Source organism: Prionailurus viverrinus, chromosome D1 (assembly GCF_022837055.1).
Source record: "Prionailurus viverrinus isolate Anna chromosome D1, UM_Priviv_1.0, whole genome shotgun sequence".
NCBI lineage: Eukaryota > Metazoa > Chordata > Mammalia > Carnivora > Felidae > Prionailurus > Prionailurus viverrinus.
In genome coordinates this window covers 112127360-112151100 of record NC_062570.1, presented here as the reverse complement: position 1 = coordinate 112151100, position 23741 = coordinate 112127360, and the positions used below count along the sequence as shown (strand labels likewise).

The window sequence follows — 23741 nt, the reverse complement described above, 5'->3', positions numbered from 1 at the left end:
TTGAGAAGGATGCTCAGGGCATTGAGCTTGTGCTTTGCTGATGTTCTTGGGGATGCAGGAACGTGAGCACTAGGGGGCGCTCAAAGCTCTCCCTGGTGCCGGACGCACGTGAGGCGGAAGGAAGGTCCCTGGCCAGCAGGGCTGTGTGGCTTTGCTGGCCTTGGGTGTGAAAAAATACCTTTCCTTCGTGAAATGGTTGTGTTTCTAGGTGGCAGTTTTAAAAAGTGTGCACACGTGCCCCAGTGCAAACACCGGCAATCCTAGGTGGGTCCCCGAAAGGGTTGGGGATGCTTTAGGTCCGTGGAATCCTCAGTGCTGTGTTGGGTTGGCGGGACCTGGGATGGGAACTTGAGGATCGCGATCGCGGAAGAGGCTGCTGGGAAGGCGTGACCACGACTCCCATCCCAACATAAACGCAGGTGCACACACACGCACACACACACACACACACACACACAGGCAAACACAGGTACACACAGTGCACACACGTGTGCACACCGCCCAGACATCAACACATATGCACACGTGTGCACAGGCAGACACGAGCACATGCAAAACCACACACGTGCACACACGCTCTTACAGGGCGAGGGAGTCCCAGGAACATCTAGGACAATCCACGTGTCTGACACGGGAGGAAATGGATGCCTATGATCCCTCCCAAATGTGCAGCTCGACCCGGGGGCTCTGAGGACAGCCGCCCGGCTTCCTGGGGCGAGGGGCCGCACGGACCGCGCTCAACTGAAGTTAAGTGGTCGTGTATCCAAATTTATTTAGTTGAGTGAACCTTCATCTCTGCGGATTTGTGTACACGCTCTTTTTTTTTTTTTTTTTAAAAAAGTGGTTTCCATAGAAGGATTTTTGGTAATCACCTAATTTTTAATACAATGTTTATATACAAAAACCCCATTTCAAGCTACTCACTGTACAAGAGAAAACAGAAGCATCAGACCGCACGAGCTTGGCAAATAGCGAAAACCTATGGCACCTACGGACTTCGATCACAGTTGGCGACCTAAGGGAATCATATCACACCCGACCGCATGTTCAAGACAAACACTTTCACGCTTTCTTCCCTTTCTTTGGTGAAACATTTCCTGTGTTTCTCTCGGTGCTTGAGAAACTTCAGGTAATTGGTTAGGGTAATTGCTGCAAATTTAGAATGCTCATGTCATCTAGGAGACTTGCTTTTACAAGCGTTAAAGTGGTAACTGTCCAACAGTAACATTCCTGTAAGTAAAAATATAGAGAAGTGTTACCAAAATAGAAGGCTTTATTAATAAAAATCTTTGGTAGGAACAGTATTTTAAATTCCTCTCAATGATATCTGGTTAACTAATAAGCTCCTTCCACGCTTGAGCTACAGAAAAAAACCCTCACATCCACCGTAGAATTGATTAAAAACCCAATAAATATTCTAAAGCTGCAAATGTTTTCCCGATGCCTTAAGACTTCTTGAAACCTGAAGCCGTCTTCAGAAATGCCTCCGAGGCCCTCTCTCTCTGCTCATTTTCCCGTCGACCCGGTTTTCTTTTCTTTTCTTTTCTTTTTCTTTCTGTCCCACCAAGAGGACGAACCGTTCTGAGGCCGGCTCGGCTCGTGGTGGTGGGGCAGGTGTGTGGCTGGCGGTGGCGGTGGGGGTGGGGACCCCGGAGGTGCGGGTCACCTGCTTCCTCGGGGCCGCCCGAGCCCTGCGGTGCTCCAAGAGCAAATTCTAAACTCACAGGCACCTCTTTCTGGCCACAGTGACTCGGTTTCTGAACTAACCGGAAACAGAAGATGAAAAGCCGTCGGACTTTTCCGACCCGGAGGCAGGTGATGCCTTCTGGGACTGGTGTCAACCTCATTTTTCCATTCTCCCTCCAGTACCGCACGGCGTTTGCCCCGATGCTTTGGGACACCTTTTCGCCTCTCTAAAGGCATCAGGCGGGGTTAGAAAAGACGCTTTCTGGAGGCCTCTGCTCACGTTCCGCTGCAAAGGAAACCCACGGTCCCCAAGAAGTGTTTCTGCAAAGCGCCTGCATTCCCGCGTGTTATCACCCTATCCCCAGCGATCATTTTGATTATCCTTGAATACTAAAGATAAAAAAAATTCCCTGCGTAACAGTTCTGTGCAAAGACGAGGAGAAAAAAAAAAACAAACCAGAAAAAGAAGACAGGAAGAGGTTGTCCTATCAGGAGGTGGGCTTCCAGGTTCTCCACGAGCACAGGAGCCCCGGGGCCCGGCGGAGGGGGCCCGGCGGCCTGGAGGCCAGGGGCAGCTACGGGGCGCCCCCGGGGTACTCGGGGCTGTCCGGGCCGGCTTTGGGGCCGTGACTGTTGCAGGGCTCATCCTTCTTCCGGTCCTTCTCCATCCACGTGCCCAGCAGCTGCTGCTTGCCCTGCTCCTCCCTCATGAACAGCTCCACCATGAGGACCTTCTCCTTGTGGATCTGCTGGCTGATGTCCTTGGGGATGTCTGGGATGACCCAGTCCACAAAGTCACTCATGAACATGACCAGGTTCTGCAAGGACAGTCGGTGTGTGGGGGGTGGGGAGGAGGGCCCCCGCCTGCACCCCGCCCCCCTCCACCGCTCCCAGCCCACCTCAGACACATACTTTGGGCTCCCCGGGCCTTGGTTTCCCACAAGGTATAAACGAGGCAGGAAACCAGCCAGAGGGCCATCCGGGAATGGTGGCTGACGCCTATAAGGGAGCTGAGCTCAGGACACAGCAAGTTTCTGAGTGGTTCTGACTCGCGGGGCTGGGAAGCTCAAGAAAGAATACGATCGGCCTACAACGAGCGTCAGGCTTTAAGGAGAGTAGGTAAAATAGAAATAGCACAGAAGCGGATGGAACCTAAGTCTCTGATGATTCCACAGCCCCTTCTTCACCTCGCAAGGCCTCCCAGGGCTACCCGAAAAGTCCGCTCCCTCCCTGGGGAAGTTTCTGGTGTGCAGAAAGCAAGTGATGGGCTTTTACAGAAAAACCGAAATCTGTTTTTAAAACTCTTGTCCAGTGATCGTTTGTCAGCACATCCGGCTGAGTTAGACACCTTGTGGGTGGTGCTGGCGCCCTCCCTCACCCTCTTGCCTTTCCTGGGGGGTGCCCCCAGCCCCCAGCTGCGGCCAGTGCTGGCTGCTGATGCTCACACCTGCCTCCTCTCCAGGGAACCGCCCCCTCCTGTCTGCCTCTTCCCGGCCTGAACGGCCTGCGGCCAATGACCAGCCAACATGGGCGGACAAAAGGCGCTCTCTTGCCTCAAGGTGGGCCCACGTGTGCTGGGGCTCGTGCTCTGGAGCTCTCGCGAGATCAGGGGAGTGTCTCCCGCTGAGACTCCCTCTCCGCTGCACTCCCTTCCCCTCTCCTGGGAGGCTTCCTCCAGTAACCCACTTGCACAGAATCCTTGCCTCAGGCTCTGCTTCTGGTAAACTCAGCCCCAGACACTAGTTATTCCTATTGCAGAGTGTTCTGGAGAGCTGACAGGTGAGGCAGCACAGCCTCAAGGAAGGGGGGGGGGGGGGGCAGAAGTCCCGCCCGCAGCCGCATTGTGTGTAAAAGGCAGAGCGGAGGCTTGAACCCAGTTCTTGGGATTCCAGATGCTGGTGGGACACACGTGAATGGAACCGTGGCTGGGCCCACGTGGCTAAGGATGCTCCCCCATCTCTGGGACCTCAGGTGCTGTGTGTACCAGTGTGGTCCCCAGTCTGGGGTCCCATCCACTGGGAGTCACTTCGGCCTCGGAGTTAAGCTGTCTCCTCCCTAGAGACCAGGTGGGGCTGGGTCCCCCGGCTCCTGGCTGGGGTCTGCAGTCAGCGGGGAACCCACTGGCCTCCTGCCTGTACTGGTCCTGTCCTCTGGGGATGTCTCCTGATACACAGAGACAGTGAGAGGCCGAGAGGGGAGACTGTCTCCTTCAATAAAAGCCACTTATATGGAGCTATGGTGACCTCAGGTCCCTTCCTCGGGGGCCTCAGGGTAAGTTCCCCAGGCCTCTCAACGTCCCCATTGCTGGCCAGCTCCTGCCCTCCGACCCTGTCCTGGGCTCACGGTGCTTCCCCAGTGCCCAATCCTCAAACCTTCTGGAAACGGGGACCTTCCGCACCTGGAAGACAATGACAAAGGCCAGCCGGGCTGCCAGCACGGCCCAGAAGTCCTTGGAGATGTCATACTTGTGCTCTGACCACGGGGGCTCCCGGTAGTCCTTGTACCTGCAGAGATGGCCAGGCATCAGTGTGGGTCTTTGAGCAGGAACCGGGATTCCGGCCGGCGCCCTGCGGCCTCAGGAAGGCCTCGGCCAGCTCTCCAGCCACCACCACCGCGGGCGGCCCTCCCTGGCGGAAGAGGCTCCAGACCAGCCGCTCACACGGTGGGTGAGTCACTCTCGGTGTTGGAGGGCGGGGCCTGGACCCCCGAGGGCTGGGCAGGGCCCGAGGGGCTTCCGTGCAAAACGCAGACACCGCCACGTGGCCCCACGGGCCCATCCGTGAGCTCACAGCAGGCGACTCTGGGACCATCCGGTCCTGGGGTTCCAAACTTTTTTATTTTGTAATCTTTGTTTATTTTTGAGAGAGAGAGAGAGACACAGAATCCGAAGCAGGCTGCAGGCTCTGAGCTGTCGGCACAGAGCCCGACACGGGGCTCGAACCCACTAACTTCGAGATCATGACCTGAGCCGAAGCCGGACGCTGAACCGACTGAGCCCCCCGGGCGCCCCATGAGGTTCCAGACTTTTAAAGGCAGCAAAGCCCTTCTTCCTAACAGGAATCTCACCTGAGACTCTAGTGGGTCACACAGAGCAAGTGGGGGCGCCTGGTTTCCCAAGCCTGGAGCCCCCCAACCTCAGCCCAATGCCCACCGTCCACAAGACGCCCGCTGGGTTCCACGAACCCCAGGTTTGAAACCCACCTCTCCAGTCTCTCCTGTCTACTGAGGAGACTGCTGGAAAACAGACCAACACACACATTCTCCGAAAGCAGCCCAAGTATGAGGTCAAACACGCGACTGGTGGGGACAGGACCCGCCAGTCAACTGTCCCCCTGCCTGCCGGCCCCACGGGACCCAGCACCGCAGGGGCACCTCCTTCCTCTCTTCCAGCTGAAGCTTCTTGGCTGTCCCCTCCTTATCTCCACATGACACCGGCCCATCCCCCTCCCTGGGTTACCAGGTGTAGACGCTGCCCGCTGCCCCTTGCCTGGGCGGACACCCTCTCCCCGACTGACCCTCGTTCCACAGAGCACCGTCCTCACTGCCTGCCTGTCACCGCCCTGCCATCGCGCACTGCCCCCCCCCCCCCCCCCCCCCCCCCCCGCTTCAGAGGGCCCGGCCCGCCCTCTCATTCTCAGAGGTCCCGAGATGACCAGTCTGCGGAGGCGGGGTGAGGACGACAACCCAGGGTCCCGCCTCCACCCAGGCCCTCCAAGTTCAGGGGGTGCTGTTGGCTTTAATGGCGCTGACCCTGTGCTACGCATGGCAAAGGCTTCCCCAAAGCCATCAGAGCTGTGGCGGGGGCGGTTTCCGGGGGCCGGGCTGTAGGCGCACCTGCTGGGCACCGAAAAGCTGAGGTCCAGTGGAGGGGACCAGAAGAGTAAGCACCTGGCTCTGCGGGCACAGCCCTGGCCTGCATCCAGAACCAGTGACCGCCTTGCTGTGTGTTCCCGAGCAACGGCCTGGCCCCTCTGGGCCTCAGTCGCCATCTTCTCAGTCACACTAGAAGCATTTATTGAACAGCTACTACATTCCAGCCCCCGTTTCAGGGGTGGCCACTCGGGAACCCACTACAGACAGGGCCCCTCACCCACGGAGCTTTATTTCCGGAGCGAGCTGGATGGGAGTCTCTGAGGAACCACTCGGCACTGAGCTGCCAAACCCAGAGACAGGACCGGGCGGGGGAACGCGCACTTGGGTGCCAGCTGCACGGTGACACAGGACTCGCTCGACCTGCTCTCTGATGGGAACAGGCAGCCCCTGTTCTTCCAGCGTCAGAGGCCACACACACCTGCTCCTCCCTTTCCTGTCTGTGCTGGAAAGTATGTTTGGGCCCCCCTGGCAAACTCCTACGCATCCCTCAAAGCCCACTTACAGACCTGTCCCGATGCCACCTGCTGCCATCTGCACCGACCTCTATCAGAGACGGTCTTACTCTCCCCTTCCCGGCTCTGCCTGCCAGCCCCCATGGGGAGGATACTAACGCTCTCTCTGGGGGTGGCTGTGACGATCAGATGGGACAGTGCCTATCTTGGTGCAGTTCTCAGTGCTGCTCTGCGTCTCTCCACACCTGCCGCCCCAGGCTGGCGCACCCCCTGCCACCAATTCCTGTGAGAGGCAGCGTGCGTGGGTGCGGCTGGCAGAGGCCCGGAGCTCCCAGGCCCGCGGTGCAGGATCTTGGCCAAGGGTTGGGGCGGGGGGGGGGGGGGGGGGGGGGGAGGGGGGGTAAGGCTTGGCTGGGGCCTGAATCCCAGGGAGCGGAGCGGTCTGACCCACGGTCTTCTGAGTCCATGGGGGAAAAAACAGGACACTTACAAATGGGTCCCGGCCCTGTGTCCCTGGCCCCTCCCCCACGTGGCCAGGACCCTGGGCTGATGCATGGGACGGAGCTGCTTCCTCAGCCGGTGTCTGGGACCCAACGTCTGGCTCCGGAACCCGAGGCTAACCTCGTAAATGGCAACACTGACATTTCAGAGGGAATTTCTGATAACGTGAGCACATCTCTGTGCCTTCTCTGTTCGTTATGATTTTTGCTCTAAAACGGACCCTTAGCAACGTGGGTCAAGCCTGTGTGCTTAGCGTGGAGCCTTCAGACAACACAGACGAGGCGCTGGTGGAGAAGAAACCCAGGGGGCCGGAGGCCCCCTTCCCTGCACTTCCAGCCCCCCACGCCGTCCCCTCCCCAGGTCACCACCCCGAAGCTGGCAGCAGACCATTCAGGGCCTTTCCTGGGATTTCCGTGCCCGGTTCCGAGCCCGCCGAAGCGAGTCGGTGGGTGGGCTTCTGGGAACCGGGCTATGTCGCGGGACTGGCTGTGTTACGCGCCTTCTCTACCTGGCCGGCCTCGCTCTCACTCGCTCCTTTCTGCTGCCGTCCCCGCCCTGGCTGTCGTCACGCAGGGCCAGCCGCGAGCGCCTGCTGTCCACAGGACCTCCGGAGCCCTGAAGCCAGGCAGGCCTGCTTCCCTTTTCCAAAGGCCCCGGTGCTGCTGGTTTTCCAGTTCCTGGGCCTGTTTTTTCTTGCTGCCGTCGGTACCCTGGAGCCTGGCAGTCGCCCCCCACCCCCGCCCCAACTCCCCTTCAGTTGGTCAAGGGGATGGAGACGTATGAACGAGTCTATCGGGCTATGTGTAAGGTGGGGCAAGGACCCGCCCAGCTCTACCGCACGGGCTCCGTGGCTGGGCTTTTGGCCTCCGAGGTCTCGCGTCTCTGAATCTCAGCTGAGTTAGACGAGCTCACACCGGTTCCCTCCTCCCTGCTTTTGTCCGCATTGCCCTGCCCCTGCACTTACCACCCCCGCCTCCCCCCCCCCCCCCATCCACCCTTCACCTGCCTCCCCTCTACACTGATCTGCAGCAAGGTCCCTGGATAGCTGGGACCGTGCCACACGCTCCCGGGTCCGCAGACCCTAACCCAGGCGGGGAAGAGGCCCAGGGCATGGCCAGGTCTCAGCTCTGCCTCCCACGCCGGATCCGGTCTACCCTCTGGCCACAGTGCTTCCCTTAGGGATGGGCAGGCCAGCGAGATTCAACCCCGACTCTTGAGAAAGACGTTCTGCCCCTGGCCTGGCTGAGCAGAGAGGGCGTCTTCACTGCCTGCCAGAACACAATACCACCACGGAGTAAGGCAAAGCTGGGAGGCGGTGCCAGAGGGGGGGCCGGATGGCAAGCTGTGACCCCTGGATCCAGCCATGCCTGAAGCTGTCCTGGCCTTCTTAGTTAAAGGAGCTCACAGGGGGCACCTGGGTGGCCCAGTCGGTCAACGTCTGACTCTTGATTTCACCTCCGGTCATGATCTCACAGTTCATGAGTCCGAGCTCCGTATCCGGTTCTGCACTGACAGTGCGGGGCCTGCTTGGGATCCTCTCTCTCTGGCCCTCCCCTGCTCACGTTCTCTCTCTCTCTCTCTCTCTCTCAAAATACTAAATAAACACGAAAGCAATTGCTCAACGACCAAAGGAACCAATAAAGCCCCTCCTGGTGCTACCATTCTGGGGCTTGCCCCTGAAAGAGCCCTCACTCGAACTGGGGTTTGCCCAGAAGCGCCCCGAGAGAGATGCTGAGAGCCGTACCTGCAGATCTGCACCTCGTAGCCCAGATCCAGGGGGTCGTTGGGGGCCGTGCCGTTCTGGAAGTCACTGACATTGAAGGAGGAGAGGGTGTGGTTGACGAAGCCGTGCATGGTCCCGTTCTGGCTGTACATGTACAGGTACACCAGGCGAGGGATGAAGTCGGACGTGAAGGAGATCACGAACGCCTGGGCCAGGGGACAGCGGGGTGAGCGCGGACCCCCGGCTGGGGGGGGGGGGGGGGCTTGCCCCGAGCGGGCCTGGCCATGTGACCCTCTGCCCACGAGCTGGCCATGTGAGCAGCGTGTTGAGCAAAGAAATGAGAGTCCCAGGCACTCCCGGAGGCCCCCCCGGTGGCCGAAGGGGAGGGCCTGGGGGCAGGGAATAGGACACCCCGAGCAAGAAGGCCCGGGGACGAATGCTGCCTCTCACCGGCTGTGTGGCCTTGGGTGGGTCACCTAACCTCTCTGTGCTCCGCGTGCTTCACCTTCCTGGCTCGCTTGAGAGGGAACGTGGGAGTAGGAAGGTCTTTGTAAATGGCCATGTATTCCAGAGCCGTCTCTGGGGGCAGCCCGTGTGGTGCCAACAGCAGGGCAGGGCCCCGGAGCCTGACAGCCTCAGGTGAGGTCCAGCCCGGCCTCTTTCTGGCTGTGTGGTGGTGGGCAAGTCGCCTGACCTCTCTGTGCCTCTGTAGTCTCAAACGTAAGGTGGGCCATGACAGCCCCCTCCCTGAAGGTCGTGTGTGTGAGTGGGTGGATGTGTGCAAAGAGCCTGGAAGGGCCTGGAAGATTCTAGATGCTCGATAAATGTTAGCTGCCATTACTACTGCTGTTGGTTGTTCCCATGAGATGTTTCCGGCTGCTCGCAGCACCCCTGTGCCCCAGGGAGACTGTCCCCTGTTCCAGCACCACCCTCCGCCTCAGAGCCCTGTGCTCAGCCACCCAGGTCAGGATGAGAGGCTGTCGCTGTCCAGGGTGCCTGCTCTGCCCGCCGTGGCCCTTTAACGAGGGGTTTCAAAGCCTCGACTGGGCAGGGGGGCGGCGGCCACCAGCAGGGGAAGCAGCGTCGGAGGACTCTGAGGGTCCCTTCTCCGCGACTGAGCTTTACTTCCTGTGCTGTGGGGGCCCGATCCCCAGGCCTCGCCCTGACCCTGACCCCGACCCCGACCCAGCATGGTGCAGGCCCCAGGCTGTGCCTACTCCTGAGAGCAGTCGCCTGTGTGCAAACAGGCAGCTTCTGGGGGCTCGGGCACGACCAGAAGGCGGAGGGCCGAGGGTCCCAGGGTGGTGGACCCGTGAGGCTGTCTGGGGTTTGCACGCCTGGGGCTCAGCCTTGGGCGCAGAAGCATGTGTTAGGGACCACCGGACAGCTCAGCCCAGGGCGGTCCTGGCCCCAGCACGGTCACGTGGACCTAGATGGGCGGCTGCGGGGGAGACTGAGGGCTGGTTAGCATGACAGAGGGGCCACTGCTCTTCTAACCTGTAGGCTCAGAGGCGGGAGGGGGTGGGAGGGTGGGTGGCACCATGGGGCAGGAAGGTGTGGATGAGATTCTGGGGAGGAGGGCTGCCCGGGCAGGAGTCTGGTAGGGAAAGCAAAATGCTTTGCGAGCTCCAGGTGTGTGTGTGGGGGGGGGGGGGGGGTGGGGGGGGGTGGGGGGGGGAATGGCAGGCTTCGCCCCCTTATCTGCATGTTTCTGCGTTTCCGGAACCTCTGAAGAATAGGCATGCGTTTTATATAAAGGGGAAAAGCTAAGTTTTAAAAAGAGGAACAGAATGATTGCTACGGAGTCATTTCTGTCTTCTCTCTTTCTCTCTCTCTCGTATTCTCAGGACGCTGGGGAGAGAGTGGACCTAAGAGCCAGGGTGGACATACGGAGAATTTGGCTCACGGTTATAGAACAAGGTCGAGAAGAACTTCCCATTCCCGTCCACCGCTCGTCCCAACCCCTCAATACGAGCAAGGGACGTGTCTAGACAGGAGATGCTTCCGCCAGGCTGGGGCCGCACCGGAGTCGGAGGCAGGGACCCCACCCAGCTTCCCTGCGAAGGGCGCCCCGCCGCGTGTCAGCTCGGCCGGGGCCTCCACTCGGCAGACGTCCCCGGCGTCACTTACGTTGATGATGACCGCCAGCTTCCCGACACCTCGGAGAATATTGTACCAGATTCCTGGGGGAGGAGAGCAGCGGTTTCAAGACCCCCCCCTTGCACCCGGATCTCAGTGACTCGGGCTTGCCGGCCAGTGGGCCCGCTGTGATGCATATGGCGGTGAGGAGATGTTCTGGAGCTCCGGGCGGGGGGGGGGCGGCCCTGGCTGACGACAGAGCTGTTTGTAATCTGCAAGTTGTAGCTTCTGAAAGAGGTGCTTCAAATCAGCTGTTGCCTCTCCCGTGAACCTGTTCACACTGCTAACTGGCGTGGATAAAGCCCTTCCTTCTAGAGAGACAAGACTCACTTTGGGTGCGGTTCCTGCCCCTAAGGGTCCGAGGTTCGGGTGTGGCCCTAGGAGGTTCGGCTGTGGTCCTAGGACTGTGTCTAGGGACAGACCAGACGTAGTGTCAGGGCCAAAGAGCAGTACCGGGGCCCCTGGCTGGCGACGCCGGCCTCACGACCTGAGTTTCACGTGGCAGCAGCGAGGTGCGAGACGCTTCCCGTCCGGGAGCCCCGGTTTCCGCCAGCCCGGGGTTGTCCTGCACCTAATCACGGCTGAGCAGAGGGGGCCCCGCCCAGCACCGGACAAACGCATGTTCCTCTGCCGGCCTCCCCGGCAGAGGTGAGGGGAGCAGGGCCCGGGGAGGAAGTGCCCTGTCTGAGGGCCCCGGGCGGCCTTGCCCCTTAGGCCCCTGACTGCCCCCCTCCTCCTCCAGCCTAGCGGGGCCCCGTCGGGCCAGGCACGTGTCACGGGCAGCTGGTGGGCTCAGAGCCCAGTCCCGGTGGTCCCTCCCTGTCCCGGACCCATCTGAGATGGGGACCCATCTGAGATGGGGACAGCGGTCTGGTGCTCCTGTCGTCATGCAACAGGACGGTGGGGTGGGGTTCCTGCACCCAGGGCAGAGACCGCTGCAGGCATGGCCAGGGAGAGCTACACGTGGGCATTTCTGCCCTCGCGGGGGGTGCTGGGGGGCCACCCGGGCCCGTGGTGTGTGCAAAGACAGCAACAGTGCAGGCCTGCGGGGCCCAGAAGCGGAGGCCGCAGGCTCAGACGCAGCCGCTGAGCTCCGTGCCGCAGACCCGACTCCGCCAGGCCGCGTGGGAAGCGAGGGTGGCCTCCCTGCCTCCGGCGAGCAGCTCCAGCACCCGAGGGAGCCAGGACCGGACCTTCTCCACGACCGGGGCGGCTCTCAAGGCGCCTTCCCGCCGGAACAGCACGGACGGGCACCCACCCTGCCTGTCTCCCCTCACGGTGGCCGGCGGGGACGGGGGTGAGCGGGCCGCGGCCCTGGCAGGGGTGACGCGTCCCCGCAAGGTCAGCTGCCGGTGCTTCCTGCCTGCTGCTCGGGGCTGGGAGACCCTTCTGCAGAATCCGGGCTCCGGGGCGGGCTGCGGGCCGCGAGCTGCTCCTCCCTGCGTCTCTCCTGGCGTCCAGCGTGCTGTCTGGCACCTGGGGGCTCGGCGCTCCCGGGTCCGCGTTTGCCGAGTGCCCGCAAGAGGGCGGAGAGCCCTTCACATCCTGGCACGAGGGTGTTTCGTCGAGCTCGCTCACGTGTGACTTAAAAAACATTGGTGCTTGCAAAGCAGGATGATGTGTTTTTAAAAACCTGGACCCGCAGCCCCTGAGAGAGAGAGAGAGAGAGCCCCGCTCTGGTCCGCGGGGGCTGGCACGGCGCCATGGCTGTGGGGGCGCCCCCTCCTGGCCGGGCCACACACTGCGGTTCTGTTCTCTGCAGGCCGGAGCCACCACGGAAGCCTCCCAAGTCCAGTCCCCGCTGAGCGGGGAGGACGGGTCACGGACGAAGGGAGTGCCCGCTGCTCTGTGCCATGAGAGCATCCTCTGGGCCTCTGTTCACTCCTTCACGTGGCTGCCTGGCCCTGCGGGCACTGGGTTTGAGACCTCGCAGATGAGGCGCTGGGCCATGGGTAAGCCTGGCACTCCCCGGGGAGGCGGACCCACCCGAGCGCAGTGCGTGGAAAGGAGACAGGTGACAGGCCAACGGGCCACAGGAGGCAAGCCTGGGCAATGGGAGTGTTGAGGAGCCCGGCCCATGGGCCCCAGGACGTCTCTGTGTGTCTAGACCCGAGATCCGCTGGGGGGCCCCGTGCCGAAATCACGGGGTCTTATTCAAGACGAGCAAACCCAGGACGCCAGCCCCGCCCGCAGGGTCAGTCTCTGTCTGCGTCTTGACCGTCCCTCTGAGCTACTTGGCCACACGCTGTAGAGAGCACACGATGCTCCAATGAGCTCCAGATACAAGATGAAAACCTTCCGGCTCCTTGAGAATCTTGGCGGGGGGGGGGGGGGGGGGGGGGGCGCGGTCTCAGTCTTCAAGGTGTCCCCGCCGCACCGGGGGACGCTAAACCCCATTTCCGAGAACGAGATGGGCAGGTGTTCAGTCTCGCCCGACACACGTGGTGCCCAGGAGCTGAACGCGGGCAGCGGCTGTTCGCCAGGAAGGCTCCAAAGAGCCTGGTGTCCACAGGTCAGGGCTGGGAAGCTGGGGCCGGGCTCCCCTGGCAGGGAGCTGGGTCCCCGCAGCGCCTCCCCTCGGAGCCGCCCCTGGCGCCTGGGCGCAGGCCGTGGGGGCCCCTGGGGCCGCGTGTCCCCTCGGGGCGCACACGGATCACAGGAGCAACACAGAGGCCTGTTCGAGGAAAGGTTATGGTGAAGGAGCCCGTAAACACCCCGGGAAAACCCGGCAGCTTATGCCTCCAACCAAGCAGACAGGAACCAGGAAGTGAGCAGCTGACCCGTAAGAACGGGGAGAAAAGGGGAGGCGTGGGCAAAAGAATGAAGACGGGCGTCCCAGCCTCACTGGCGGCCGGCAGGGAGGGGAGGTGCCCAGGCGCTCCCTCTCAGCCCGATGGGTTGGCGAGTTTCAGGACGCGGCCACAGGGGAAGCACTGACAAGCCAAGGGGCCCAAAGCAAACACACACCCGCTGTGGGCTCGCCCGGGGCCTTTGGGCGCCTGAGAATCAGGCCTTTGTCGGGGAGGCCACACTCTTGTCTTTACCGCCACAGGGCTCCAGAATTCCCAAGGGCTGTCCAGGGAGCGCCTGGCAAGCGGCCCTTTCCTTCTGGGGACTTTGGTGTGCAACGTAAGCTTTTCCAGGCAGAGCCTCTCCTCACGGACGTGCACAGGAACGGGAGACCGGGGGCGGGGGTGGGGGGTGCTGGGGGCTTCCCGTCTCCGGTTCCCACTCAGCGTTGTTAACTACCTGGCCTCAGTCTCCCCATCCAGTAAACGGGACTGAGGATTTCCCCAAGCTTCCTCGAGAGGTTCCTCGGAGGACCCGACACTGAAGGCCCCAGGAAATGGTCAAGGCCCCTCCCCCAAACCCGGCGTAAACCCTCCGGGGTTCATCCTCAAAGCGTGGCACTGTCTGAGTCGTCCACGTGGGTGGCAGGCGTTTCCCACAAGGATGATCCGGGGGCCAGGTGCCGGAGGAGCCCCCACGGCTCAGCAAGATTACGTCTGCCCTGATGGCATCCCGCCCTGGTCTCAGGAAAGTGACAACTTGCCTAACAGGCCACTCAATCTTTGTGTCTTCTGTCACTGAGCACAGACGGGCCGTTCTAACTAAAGTTGTGTGAAACGGGACTTCAATACATCTTTGTGATTTTCCATCTCATTTCAAGACACAGCGGGACCTTCCTTGCCTTCACCTTGAAAACGGTGTCCTGGTTTAGTTAAGTCGACTCACGTGGAGAGAATCACCCTCACGGGTGACACTGTGGTCAGTTCCCACGATCCCCGCAAACGCGGCCTCCCGAAACCCTCCGCCTCTCTCCTGCGCCCCCATGAGGAACCCTTAGTGACCTGGGGTTAACACCCCGTGGGCCATGCAGTGCCCTTCGTGCGTCAGTGGGAGGGGCCCCTTCCCGCCTCCCCTTCCCTGTTTGTGAATGCTGACTGAATACACGACACGCTACAGACTGCCCGTCTGTCTAGCTCCGTCTGTGCTCCGGGGGCCACACGGACAGGAGAGGGGGGGTGCGGAGGGCCTGGGAGGGCACGTGCACCTTGGGGGCCTCCTCGTGCAGCAGGCTGAGGGGACACGCACACGTCCGAGGCACTGACGCTCTCAGGAGGCCCGGGGCTGGGGCGGGGGCGTGCAGGAGCCTCGACGTCTCGAGCCCCCCACACCCGGCCCCCGAGTCTCCATCCAGCACAGGCGCGGCAAGGAGCCCAGGGGGACACGTGCCTGACCCCACTCCTCCGGCTCTGGGTCAGGCTCCTGGGGAGCAGGACGCCCTCCCCAAACCCGGCGTGCCCTGAGAGCCAGCTCCCGAGGGTCACTCACCGATGTCTTTGGCTCTGACGGCCACCGGCCTGCGGAGCTCGGTGACAAACTTTTTGGCGTCCAGGCGGATCTCGATGATGTTATTCAGCAGCGCGAACAGCGGGGCCAGGGGGAAGGACGCGACGAACAAGGTGACGAAGCCAAACTGGATTACTGCAAGGACAGCAGGACAATTAGCTCGTCGCCGCGCCCCTCGGCCCCCACAGTGGGACCCCGCGGCGGCGGCCCCCAGGGCGGATCTCTAGAGTGGGACCCCGCGGCGGCGGCCCCCAGGGCGGATCTCTAGAGTGGGACTCCGCGGCGGCGGCCCCCAGGGCGGATCTCTAGAGTGGGACCCCGTGGCGGCGGCCCCCACGGCCAGAACCCCACGGCAGGATGCACGGCCCCACGGGCCGCAAGCTGAACTGCGTGGGCTGGGCCTGGCTCGCGTCCTGCCTCTGACGTGGCCCCTGCACCCACATAAGGAGGGCCCTGGGGACACACCCACCGCAACCCTGGGTGACCCCGGGCTAGGAGGGGGCTGTAGGGAAGATTCCACATTTTGCTCTGGCCCTCAGCGTTGACCCCAGAATAACGGGTATGCACTCGCGTATCGAACATCTCATCCTAACAGATCACGGGGAAAAGGCCCTGTGCGCAGGAAGGCCCAGCCTCGGTGCCCTTGCCGTGCCTGGGCTGACAAGGGCCTGGCGGGGGCAGTCCTGAGCAGCCAGGGGTCCCGCCACCATCCCTAGTCTCCCAGAGCCCCGTCGTCCCCTCCCATGGGGCCTCGGGGAGCCGGCGGGGCCCACTGTCCAGGACGGTCCGCCTCGTGTCCCTCCTCTTGCCCATCACCCTCACGGTCAGCAAGCCGGCGGTGGGGCTTCGCCCTCGGGCGCCGCGGCCAGCGCAGAGCCGGCCTCCGGGGAGAGGTCAGGTAAAGGTTGCTGCACGGAACCGAACGGGGGAGGCCGGTTCAGGAACTGTACAGTATGTCCAAGGGCCCTGGCTGCCAGGCGGTAAACAAGGAAGCCGGCAGAATGTCACCGTGTGCCTGGCAGGCTGAGTGTGGCCATTGTTAGCGCCGCAGGTGGGGGCCCCAGGGGAGCCTCCGTCTGGGAGCCGGGCCGCTGGCTTCTCCCTGGGCCCGGGGGCCTCCGTGGGACGCTTGTATGGACGTGGCCTTGCCTGAAGGCGGCTCTAGAGGTGATGGAGGCCTCAGACGAGCTTGGCTGTGGGCCCCGTGTGGGCTGCTGGTGCCCGGGGCCGTGGGGTCCCCGCTCGCGCCCGGTGCTGCCTCCTGTTGGTGGATCTCGAAGCGGGCAGGGAAGCCGGAGATGGCTTGGGGCTGGGCTCCCAGCTGCGCCTTCTTTCCGGTCTCGGGCGTTGTGTGCCACGGGCGTTCGGGGGGGGGGTCTGTCCTCCAGGAGGAGACCGGCAGCGGGTACGGCGTGGGCCACAGGGTGGGCCGCTCCCCGGGCGGGCAGGGGCCTGCCCCAGGGTCTTACCGTACCCAACAGGAAAGCGGGACGTAACCTCCGGCCGCCCCAGGAATCCAAATCTGGGGGGGCACCTGTCTCCCAGCCGGTGACGGGCCACTTTTCTCGCTGCCTGGTCTCCCGCTGGCCTCGGGCAGGCAGGGGTGACCCTCCTCCTGGACCCCAGGGCTGAGACTAGACAGCCAGGGAGGGAGCAGGCCCATGGGGGTCCGCGGAGGTCCACGAGGGCGAGGGAGCCCCCCGACCATCTCTGGTTCATCTCGGATTTCGTTGCAGGAGAAAAGAGAATGGAACCTGAACACGGCACCGTCTCCAGTTTTCAAAGTCTTAACGCGCTTTTCCTTCTGAGTCAACGGCGAGGTGCTTCTTGACAAATCATCTGGGGAGCTGGGTAGGACACTGAGCTAGCAGGCGAGGGGCACGCGAGGGGGCCACGCTGCCTTGTGCGGGTATCTGTTACCAAGGCTAGGTCCCAGGCCGCACCCTGCACAGACCTGGTCCCGGAGCTGGCATTTAAAACGTGCTGTCCGTGGTGGCCAGGGGCCCTCCGCTCTGGGGCCCCTCCGCCGGGGTCTCCCTGACCACCTTTGCTTGTCTATTCTCCAAACGCACATGTACGAATGCCCACCATACACCTCGGAGGACCGCCGTGGGCCCGCTCCCTCCCTGGCTGTCTGGTCTCAGCCCTGGGGTCCGGGAGGAGGGTCACCCCTGCCTGCCGGGATCCGTTCTAGGTGTAGGGGGTACGGCCGTGAAGAGAAAAAAGGGTCCTGCTGTCACAGGACTTCCCTCACTCCGCCGGGGGATAGAGGCGAAGGCACGACGGGGACTTGAGAGGCCGGCTGGTGCCAGGTGTCAGAGCAGGGGAGGAGGCCCAGGGTCACAGCTGGCAGGGCAGGGGCTGCCCCTTTAAACATGTGGTCAGGAAGACCCCTCTGGTGGGGTCCGAAGGGAGAGAGTAAGTCACGCAGATATTAGGGAGGCAGGGCACGGCTAGTGCAAAGGCCCCGTGGCAGCCATGAGTGTTTGGGTAACGGCGAGGGGGCCGGTCTGGCGGGAATGGAGGGGGGAGGTGGGGCCGAGGGGCTCCAGGTGGCCGTGCAGGCTGCACCCGCCCTTTCCCCACTTCTCTCTCTGGCCCCGCTCAGGGTGCTGTGCCACCTCTGAGTATCCTCCCGTCCAGAGACACGGCTGCTTGGTGACATGGTTCCGCCCCTGCGTCATCTCCTTTTATTTTCCAGTTTACTTCTTTATCTTGAGAGAGAGCACGAGGAGGGGCAGGGCAGAGCCGGAGAGGAAATCCCAGGCAGGCTCTGTCTGCGCCCCACGCGGGGCTCGGCTCACGAGCCGGGGGATCACGACCCGGCCCGAGATCAAGGGTCGCACGCTCAAGCCGCTGAGCCCCCCGGGGGCCTCTCCGGTGCACGGGGCTGCGGGAGCCCCCCCCCCCAGGCGCCCCGCCCCCACTCACTCATCTCCATGTACTCTGGGGTGAGGCCGGCGAAAGGCTCCAGCGTGTAATCCGCCTCGTAGCGCTGCCTCTTCCTCCCGTACTCGTCGTGGGCGGGGGGGCTCTGGCGCCGGAGCCTCAGGTAGCGGATGAACTTCTTCATCTTCCTGAGGGGACACGGCGTCACTGCGGCCAGGTGTCTGGGAAGACGGCTCGGGGCCCGTCCCCTGCGAGTCGCGTTTCTAATTCTCGGAGCCGGTGTGTGTTTTAAGCCCTAACGCGCTGGGAGCGCCTCTCCGTCCGGGATTTCCCCTGCCCTCCCCCAGAGGCAGGGGTCGAGTGTCCTCGCTTGGTTTTTGACAGAGGGCAACGGGTGCAGGGAGGGCACACGGCCACCTGAAGCCCCAGGAAGGGCCCGGCAGGTGTCAGGGGACAGCGCGGTGGGGGCGGGGCGTGGGTCACTGAAAAGCGTCCAGTGTCCCTGATTCCAGAGGGCAGGCGGCCGTGGAGAGGGAGCGGGGCACGACTCTCAAAGGGCACGAGGTAAGGACACAGAGCCTCCAGGGGGTCCACCTGCTGATCACAGGGAGCCGGCTCGCGTGTCTGAGGGTGCCTGTCAGCGCCCCGAATCCTCAGCCCGCTGGGGAGCAGGGGGTCATCTCGGCCTCCACCCCCTCCTCGTCCCCCACGGGGTGGCTCTGCCCTGCCTCCCCCCGCCCGCCCTCCCCATCTCCCTGTTCCTGGTGCCCCATCCTGGTCCAGACCCCACGCCACCTGTCGCCCACTCAGACCACCCCAGAGCCCCCCCGGGGCCCCATAGGGCCCCATCCCCCGCCCCCCGCTCTACTCGGACCCAAGGCCACACGCTACTCACGGGATGCCGATCTCAAACAGGTTGTTTTGAATGAGCTGCTTGCCCAGCATGATGATGCTGAGCTGGATACAGAGCTCCATCAGGCAGCCCCCTGGGGCACACTGCGGGACAGAGAGCAGGTGCGTTAGCCCCTCCCCCACTGGGGGACAGAGAGGAGGTGCATCAGCCCTCCACCCCCACTGCGGGACAGAGAGCAGGTGCATCAGGCCCCCACCCCCCAACTGCGGGACAGATAGCAGGTGCATTAGCCCCTCCCCCACTGGGGGACAGAGAGCAGGGGCATCAGGCCCCCCTTCCCCTGCCCATCCTGGAGAGACGGCCGCAGCCCCCAGCGAGGGGAGGTCAACCCTCATGTTGTGGGTTGAATGTGTCTTTCACAGAGATATGTCCGCATCCTAACCCCCAGAACCACAGAGTATGACCTTAGTTGGAAAAAGAGTCTTTGTAGACGTGACCGAGTTAAGACGAGGTCACACTGTAGTAGGGTGGGCCCTGATCCCGTCACTGGTGTCCTCGTGAGAAGAGAAAACACACAGATACACAGAAGACTGTCTGAAGACACAGACAGAGATTGGCGGGCCAGCCGAGGATGTCGGGACAGAGGCCTGGAGAGCCCGCTCCTGAGCCTTCAAAGGGAGCACAGCCCTGTTGGCTCCTTGATTTTGGGCTTCCGGCCTCTAGAGCCGTAAGAGAATATACATTCCTGTTGTTTCGGGGCCACCTGATCTGTGGTCTTTGGCTACAGCGGCCTGGTCCCACGAACCACTGTCCATCTACGGTCCCCCCGTGTGGCCGCGGCAGGCCGGGGCCTGTGTAGTTGGGAAGCCACGTGGTGAGGCAGCTGGCCACCCCTCTGAGGTCTGACGTCCCTGTCCCCTGTCCTTGCTGGGCCTGCACCAACCGCCTTAGGCTGGGTGATGGGCAGGCAGGTGACGGACCAGAAGCTTCACTTGTCCAAGTGAAGAGAGCTCACGGGACACTGGGCGGCCCTCTGGGGCAGAGCTGACCCCTCTATAGGCCCAGGACAACATTTTTTACAATTTATGTTGGAGAGCCACAATTTCATTTAAAAAATGGATGTCCTTTGCTCTATTCATTTTACAAAGGCATTTCTCCAATTCCTGCGACTATTAAAGAATTTGGCAGGGTATCATTTACGTAAAGAACGAATCATAGAAGGGGAGATCGCTTCACGGTCCTTTTGCAAACATGTTACTGCGGGTGAGGCCCACGTCTTGGGACGTTCAGGGGCCGGCACTCAGGGGGCTGAACCTCTAGGCTGTGCCCTGGGCAGCCAGATCACCCTGTACCTGAAGCCCACCCCCATGCTCTCTACTGTGCTTCACAGGGTCTTTATCAGAAGACCTATCCCTTGTTTTCCAATAAGCTGAATTATCCTGGGCATTAAACTGGCTGACTGTTCCTGAGGCCTGAGCCACGGGCGGCCCTGGGGCCCCGGCTTGGTCTGACGGGGCTGCGAGAGCCAACTGAGTGGCAGGTGCGCTAACCAGACCCACGGTGGCTGGATCGGCCAAGCAAAAGCCAAAGGCCACCAGCACAGATTTAGGGGAGAGAGGTGGGCCTTTCTATGTTAAAGTCAAACAATGAAGCTCTGTTTCTCCCCCACGAATCCATTCTAACCAGAGACAAAAACATTCTAGATGCTAGAAAAGGGGGGGGGGGGGAATACAACTGGCATCGTTCTTTGGTTTCTCCTTTGGGGGTAATCCTACGTGGACACACCAAGTGAGATCAAAACCCCACCCCAGCGGCCGGACAGCAGAAAAGGACTCCCCCAAGAAGGAGGGAAACGCTACTTGACAACATCTGCTTCTGCCGAGTCTGCCGTGGGGACACAACCAGGGAAGCAGAACGGAACACGGGGTCAGTTACCTCCTCCATCCGGAAAGAACGGAAAATGTACACGTAGTCACCCGGGCGGCCGACAAACCTGCAACAAGGCGGGCAGTGGGAGAGGAGGGGCAGCGCGGGGAGACCCCGAGGAGGGGGCTGGAGCCCCCCCCCCACCCCGAGCACACCCCCAGGCTGAGCCAGGACTGCCGTGCTGTGTATTACTCCCAAACCCACGGGGGTGAGACGAGACGAGACGGAACTTCAGAGGGAAACCAGAGGGAAGGCCCCGCCCCTCCGGCCCCGGGCAGCAGGGCGGGGGTGGGGAACTGAGGCGAGGCAGCTGGAGGGCAGACCGTTCCACCTGCCACGGTCAAGTCAGGTGGGGGAGGGGAGGTCCCTGAGGCAGCTTCTCGGCCTCCTGCAGGACGTTCAGGGCGGGGACCTCTCAGGTCCTGCCCCGCTGTCATGCATGATCTCAGGGGAGCCTGGACCCCTTGGCTGGGCTCTGGCATGGGACGGTGGCCACTAAATCACACGATGCTGAGGAAGAAGACTTTGGAGGAATTCTGGGATCACACCCGCTAGCTCCTGGCAGGAGGGGTGCTGGGGAGTCTTGGGGGGTGAGTCACAAGCCCCTCCAAGCCCAGGGCGGCTCAGAGGGTCCCGGCACAGGGTTCGCCACACCACTAGCTGGAACAGCAAGCTGGCCATGACTGCCTTGTCCTACCTTCTCCTGCAACCCTAATCCTCTCCAGTCAGCCCGCCCCCCTGTGAGGGCACCTGGAGCTCACTGCCCAGGGCTCTGCTGCCTGGGGTCCTGTTGTTGAGGGTCCCCGCTGCCCGGGGTCCCTGGTTCCTCGGGTCCCTCCTGTCTGGGGTCCCTGCTGCCTGGGGTCCCTACTATCTGGGGTCCCTCCTGCCCCAGGTCCCTGCTGCCTGGGGTCCCTGCTGCCTGGGGTCCCTGCTGACTGGGGTCCCTCCTGTCTGGGGTCCCTCCTGTCTGGGGCCGCTCCTGCCTGGGGTCCCTGGTGTCTGGGGTCCCTGCTGCCTGGGGTCCCTACTATCTGGGGTCCCTCCTGTCTGGGATCGCTGCTGCCCGGGGTCCCTGCTTCCCACGGTCCCTGCTGTCTGGGGTTCCTCCCGTCTGGGGTCCCTCCTGCCCTGGGTCCCTGCTGTCTGGGGTCCCTGCTGCCCAGGGTCCCTGCTTCCCATGTTCCCTGGTGTCTGGGGTCCCTCCTGTCTGGGGTCCCTCCTGCCCGGGGTCCCTGGTGTCTGGGGTCCCTCCCATCTGGGGTCCCTCCTGTCCGGGTCTCTGCTGTCTGGGGTCCCTCCTGCCCAGGGTCCCTCCTGCCTGGGGTGCCTCCTGCCCCGAGTCCCTGTGTCTGGGTCCCTGCTCCCCACGGTCCCTGGTGTCTGGGGTCCCTCCCGTCTGGGATCCTTCCTGCCCGGAGTCCCTCCTGTCTGGGGTCCCTCCTGTCTGGGGTCCCTCCTGCCCTGGGTCCCTGCTGTCTGGAGTCCCTCCTGCCCAGGGTCCCTCCTGTCTGGGGTCCCTCCTGCCCGGGGTCCCTCCTGCCCGGGGTCCCTGGTGTCTGGGGTCCCTCCCGTCTGGGGTCCCTCCTGCCCGGGGTCCCTGGTGTCTGGGGTCCTCCCGTCTGGGGTCCCTCCTGCCCGGGGTCCCTGGTATCTGGGGTCCCTCCCGTCTGGGGTCCCTCCTGCCCAGGGTTCCTACTGTCTGGGGTCCCTCCTGTCTGGGGTCCCTGCTGCCTGGGGTCCCTACTATCTGGGGTCTCTTCTGTCTGGGATCGCTGCTGCCCGGGGTCCCTGCTTCCCACGGTCCCTGGTGTCTGGGGTCCCTCCCGTCTGGGGTCCCTCCTGCCTGGGGTCCCTCCTGTCTGGGGTCCCTCCCGTCTGGGGTCCCTCCTGCCTGGGGTCCCTCCTGTCTGGGGTCCCTCCTGTCTGGGGTCCCTCCTGCCCCGGGTCCCTGCTGTCTGGAGTCCCTCCTGCCCAGGGTCCCTCCTGTCTGGGGTCCCTCCTGCCCGGGGTCCCTCCTGCCCGGGGTCCCTGGTGTCTGGGGTCCCTCCCGACTGGGGTCCCTCCTGCCCGGGGTCCCTGGGTTCTGGGGTCCCTCCCATCTGGGATCCCTCCTGCCCCAGGTCCCTGCTGTCTGGGGTCCCTCCTGCCTGGGGTCCCTCCTGCCCCGGGTCCCTGTGTCTGGGTCCCTCCTGCCCAGGGTCCCTACTGTCTGGGGTCCCTCCTGTCTGGGGTCCCTGCTGCCTGGGGTCCCTACTATCTGGGGTCCCTTCTGTCTGGGATCGCTGCTGCCCGGGGTCCTTGCTCCCCATGGTCCCTGGTGTCTGGGGTCCCTCCCGTCTGGGGTCCCTCCTGCCCAGGGTCCCTCCTGCCCGGGGTCCCTCCTGCCTGGGGTCCCTGGTGTCTGGGGGTCCCTCCTGCCTGGGGTCCCTCCTGCCCGGGGTCCCTGGTGTCTGGGGTCCCTCCCATCTGGGGTCCCTCCTGCCCCGGGTCCCTGCTGTCTGGGGTCCCTCCTGCCCAGGGTCCCTCCTGCCCGGGGTCCCTCCTGCTACCCGGGGTCCCTGCTGTCTGGCACCCCTGTAGAAGCCAGGCCTCTCCATGGGTTCGGTGGCAGTGAGAACCACACTGACCGCTCTGCCCTGGGCCTTGGCCCCCGGCCTGCAGGGAGATGGGGAGGAGAGTCTCTCCTGCACCGGGAGGACCGTGTTGGGAGAGACCGTGAGTTTCAGTAAGTGAAGTCCCTACCTGCCTTTGAAGAAAGCCACGTAAAAGATGGGGGTGTAGGAATTCACGAACTTCAGCAGGAAAGCCTTGAAGATCAGCCTCTCCTCGAAGCTCTTCTCTGTCTTTGGGACTTCTAGAAGGGGTGAGATGCACGTAACCACGTATTCCCCTCTCACGTGAGTGAAGCCCAGAGAGGGTGAGGGGCCAGCCCAAGGCCCCCCAGCGGGAAGGCGGCCATGGTCGCCTGGGGCCCGCACTCACCAATCTTGGTGAGCCACCTGGCTATGCAGCCATAGACCTCGTCCAGGAGGATGATGACCACCAGGTTGATGATGACCGCGGTGGCCGTGACCGTGACCCGGATGTTGGACCGCACGGACGGGGAGGAGTTCATGGCTAAGGCGGCTGCGGTGGAGATCCTGTAGATGATGACTCCCAGGACGATGGCGAAGGTCACGGCAATCTGCGGGGGGAGGAGATCCCGTCAGACCCCCACACGCCTAGCTCCAGCCCCAAGCCTACAGCAATTCAGGCTCGACACAGACATGGGCTCCTGTCACCCTCTCAATGCCAGGGCTCTAGGCTGGCAAATCTTCATGGACAGATGAACGAGGGACTGGTT

At 62.9% G+C, this 23741-nt stretch overlaps 1 protein-coding gene across 8 annotated transcripts in view; it reads right to left on the bottom strand.

The window, feature by feature from the left end:
- Nucleotides 1–1255: 1255 nt before the first annotated feature.
- The window catches only part of ANO1 (anoctamin 1), a 159432-nt gene continuing 136946 nt past the window's right edge, over nucleotides 1256–23741 (bottom strand). For all 8 annotated transcript variants that reach the window (XM_047879411.1, XM_047879413.1, XM_047879410.1 and 5 more), the window contains 10 exons: nucleotides 23381–23582; nucleotides 23141–23252; nucleotides 20405–20462; nucleotides 18512–18612; nucleotides 17659–17804; nucleotides 14710–14862; nucleotides 10366–10418; nucleotides 8257–8441; nucleotides 4085–4190; nucleotides 1256–2504 (listed from right to left, as the gene is read on the bottom strand). In XM_047879411.1, coding sequence (XP_047735367.1) covers nucleotides 2262–2504; nucleotides 4085–4190; nucleotides 8257–8441; nucleotides 10366–10418; nucleotides 14710–14862; nucleotides 17659–17804; nucleotides 18512–18612; nucleotides 20405–20462; nucleotides 23141–23252; nucleotides 23381–23582 — 1359 coding nt within the window. In that variant the 3' untranslated portion in view covers nucleotides 1256–2261. The remainder of the gene's footprint in view (nucleotides 2505–4084; nucleotides 4191–8256; nucleotides 8442–10365; nucleotides 10419–14709; nucleotides 14863–17658; nucleotides 17805–18511; nucleotides 18613–20404; nucleotides 20463–23140; nucleotides 23253–23380; nucleotides 23583–23741) is intronic.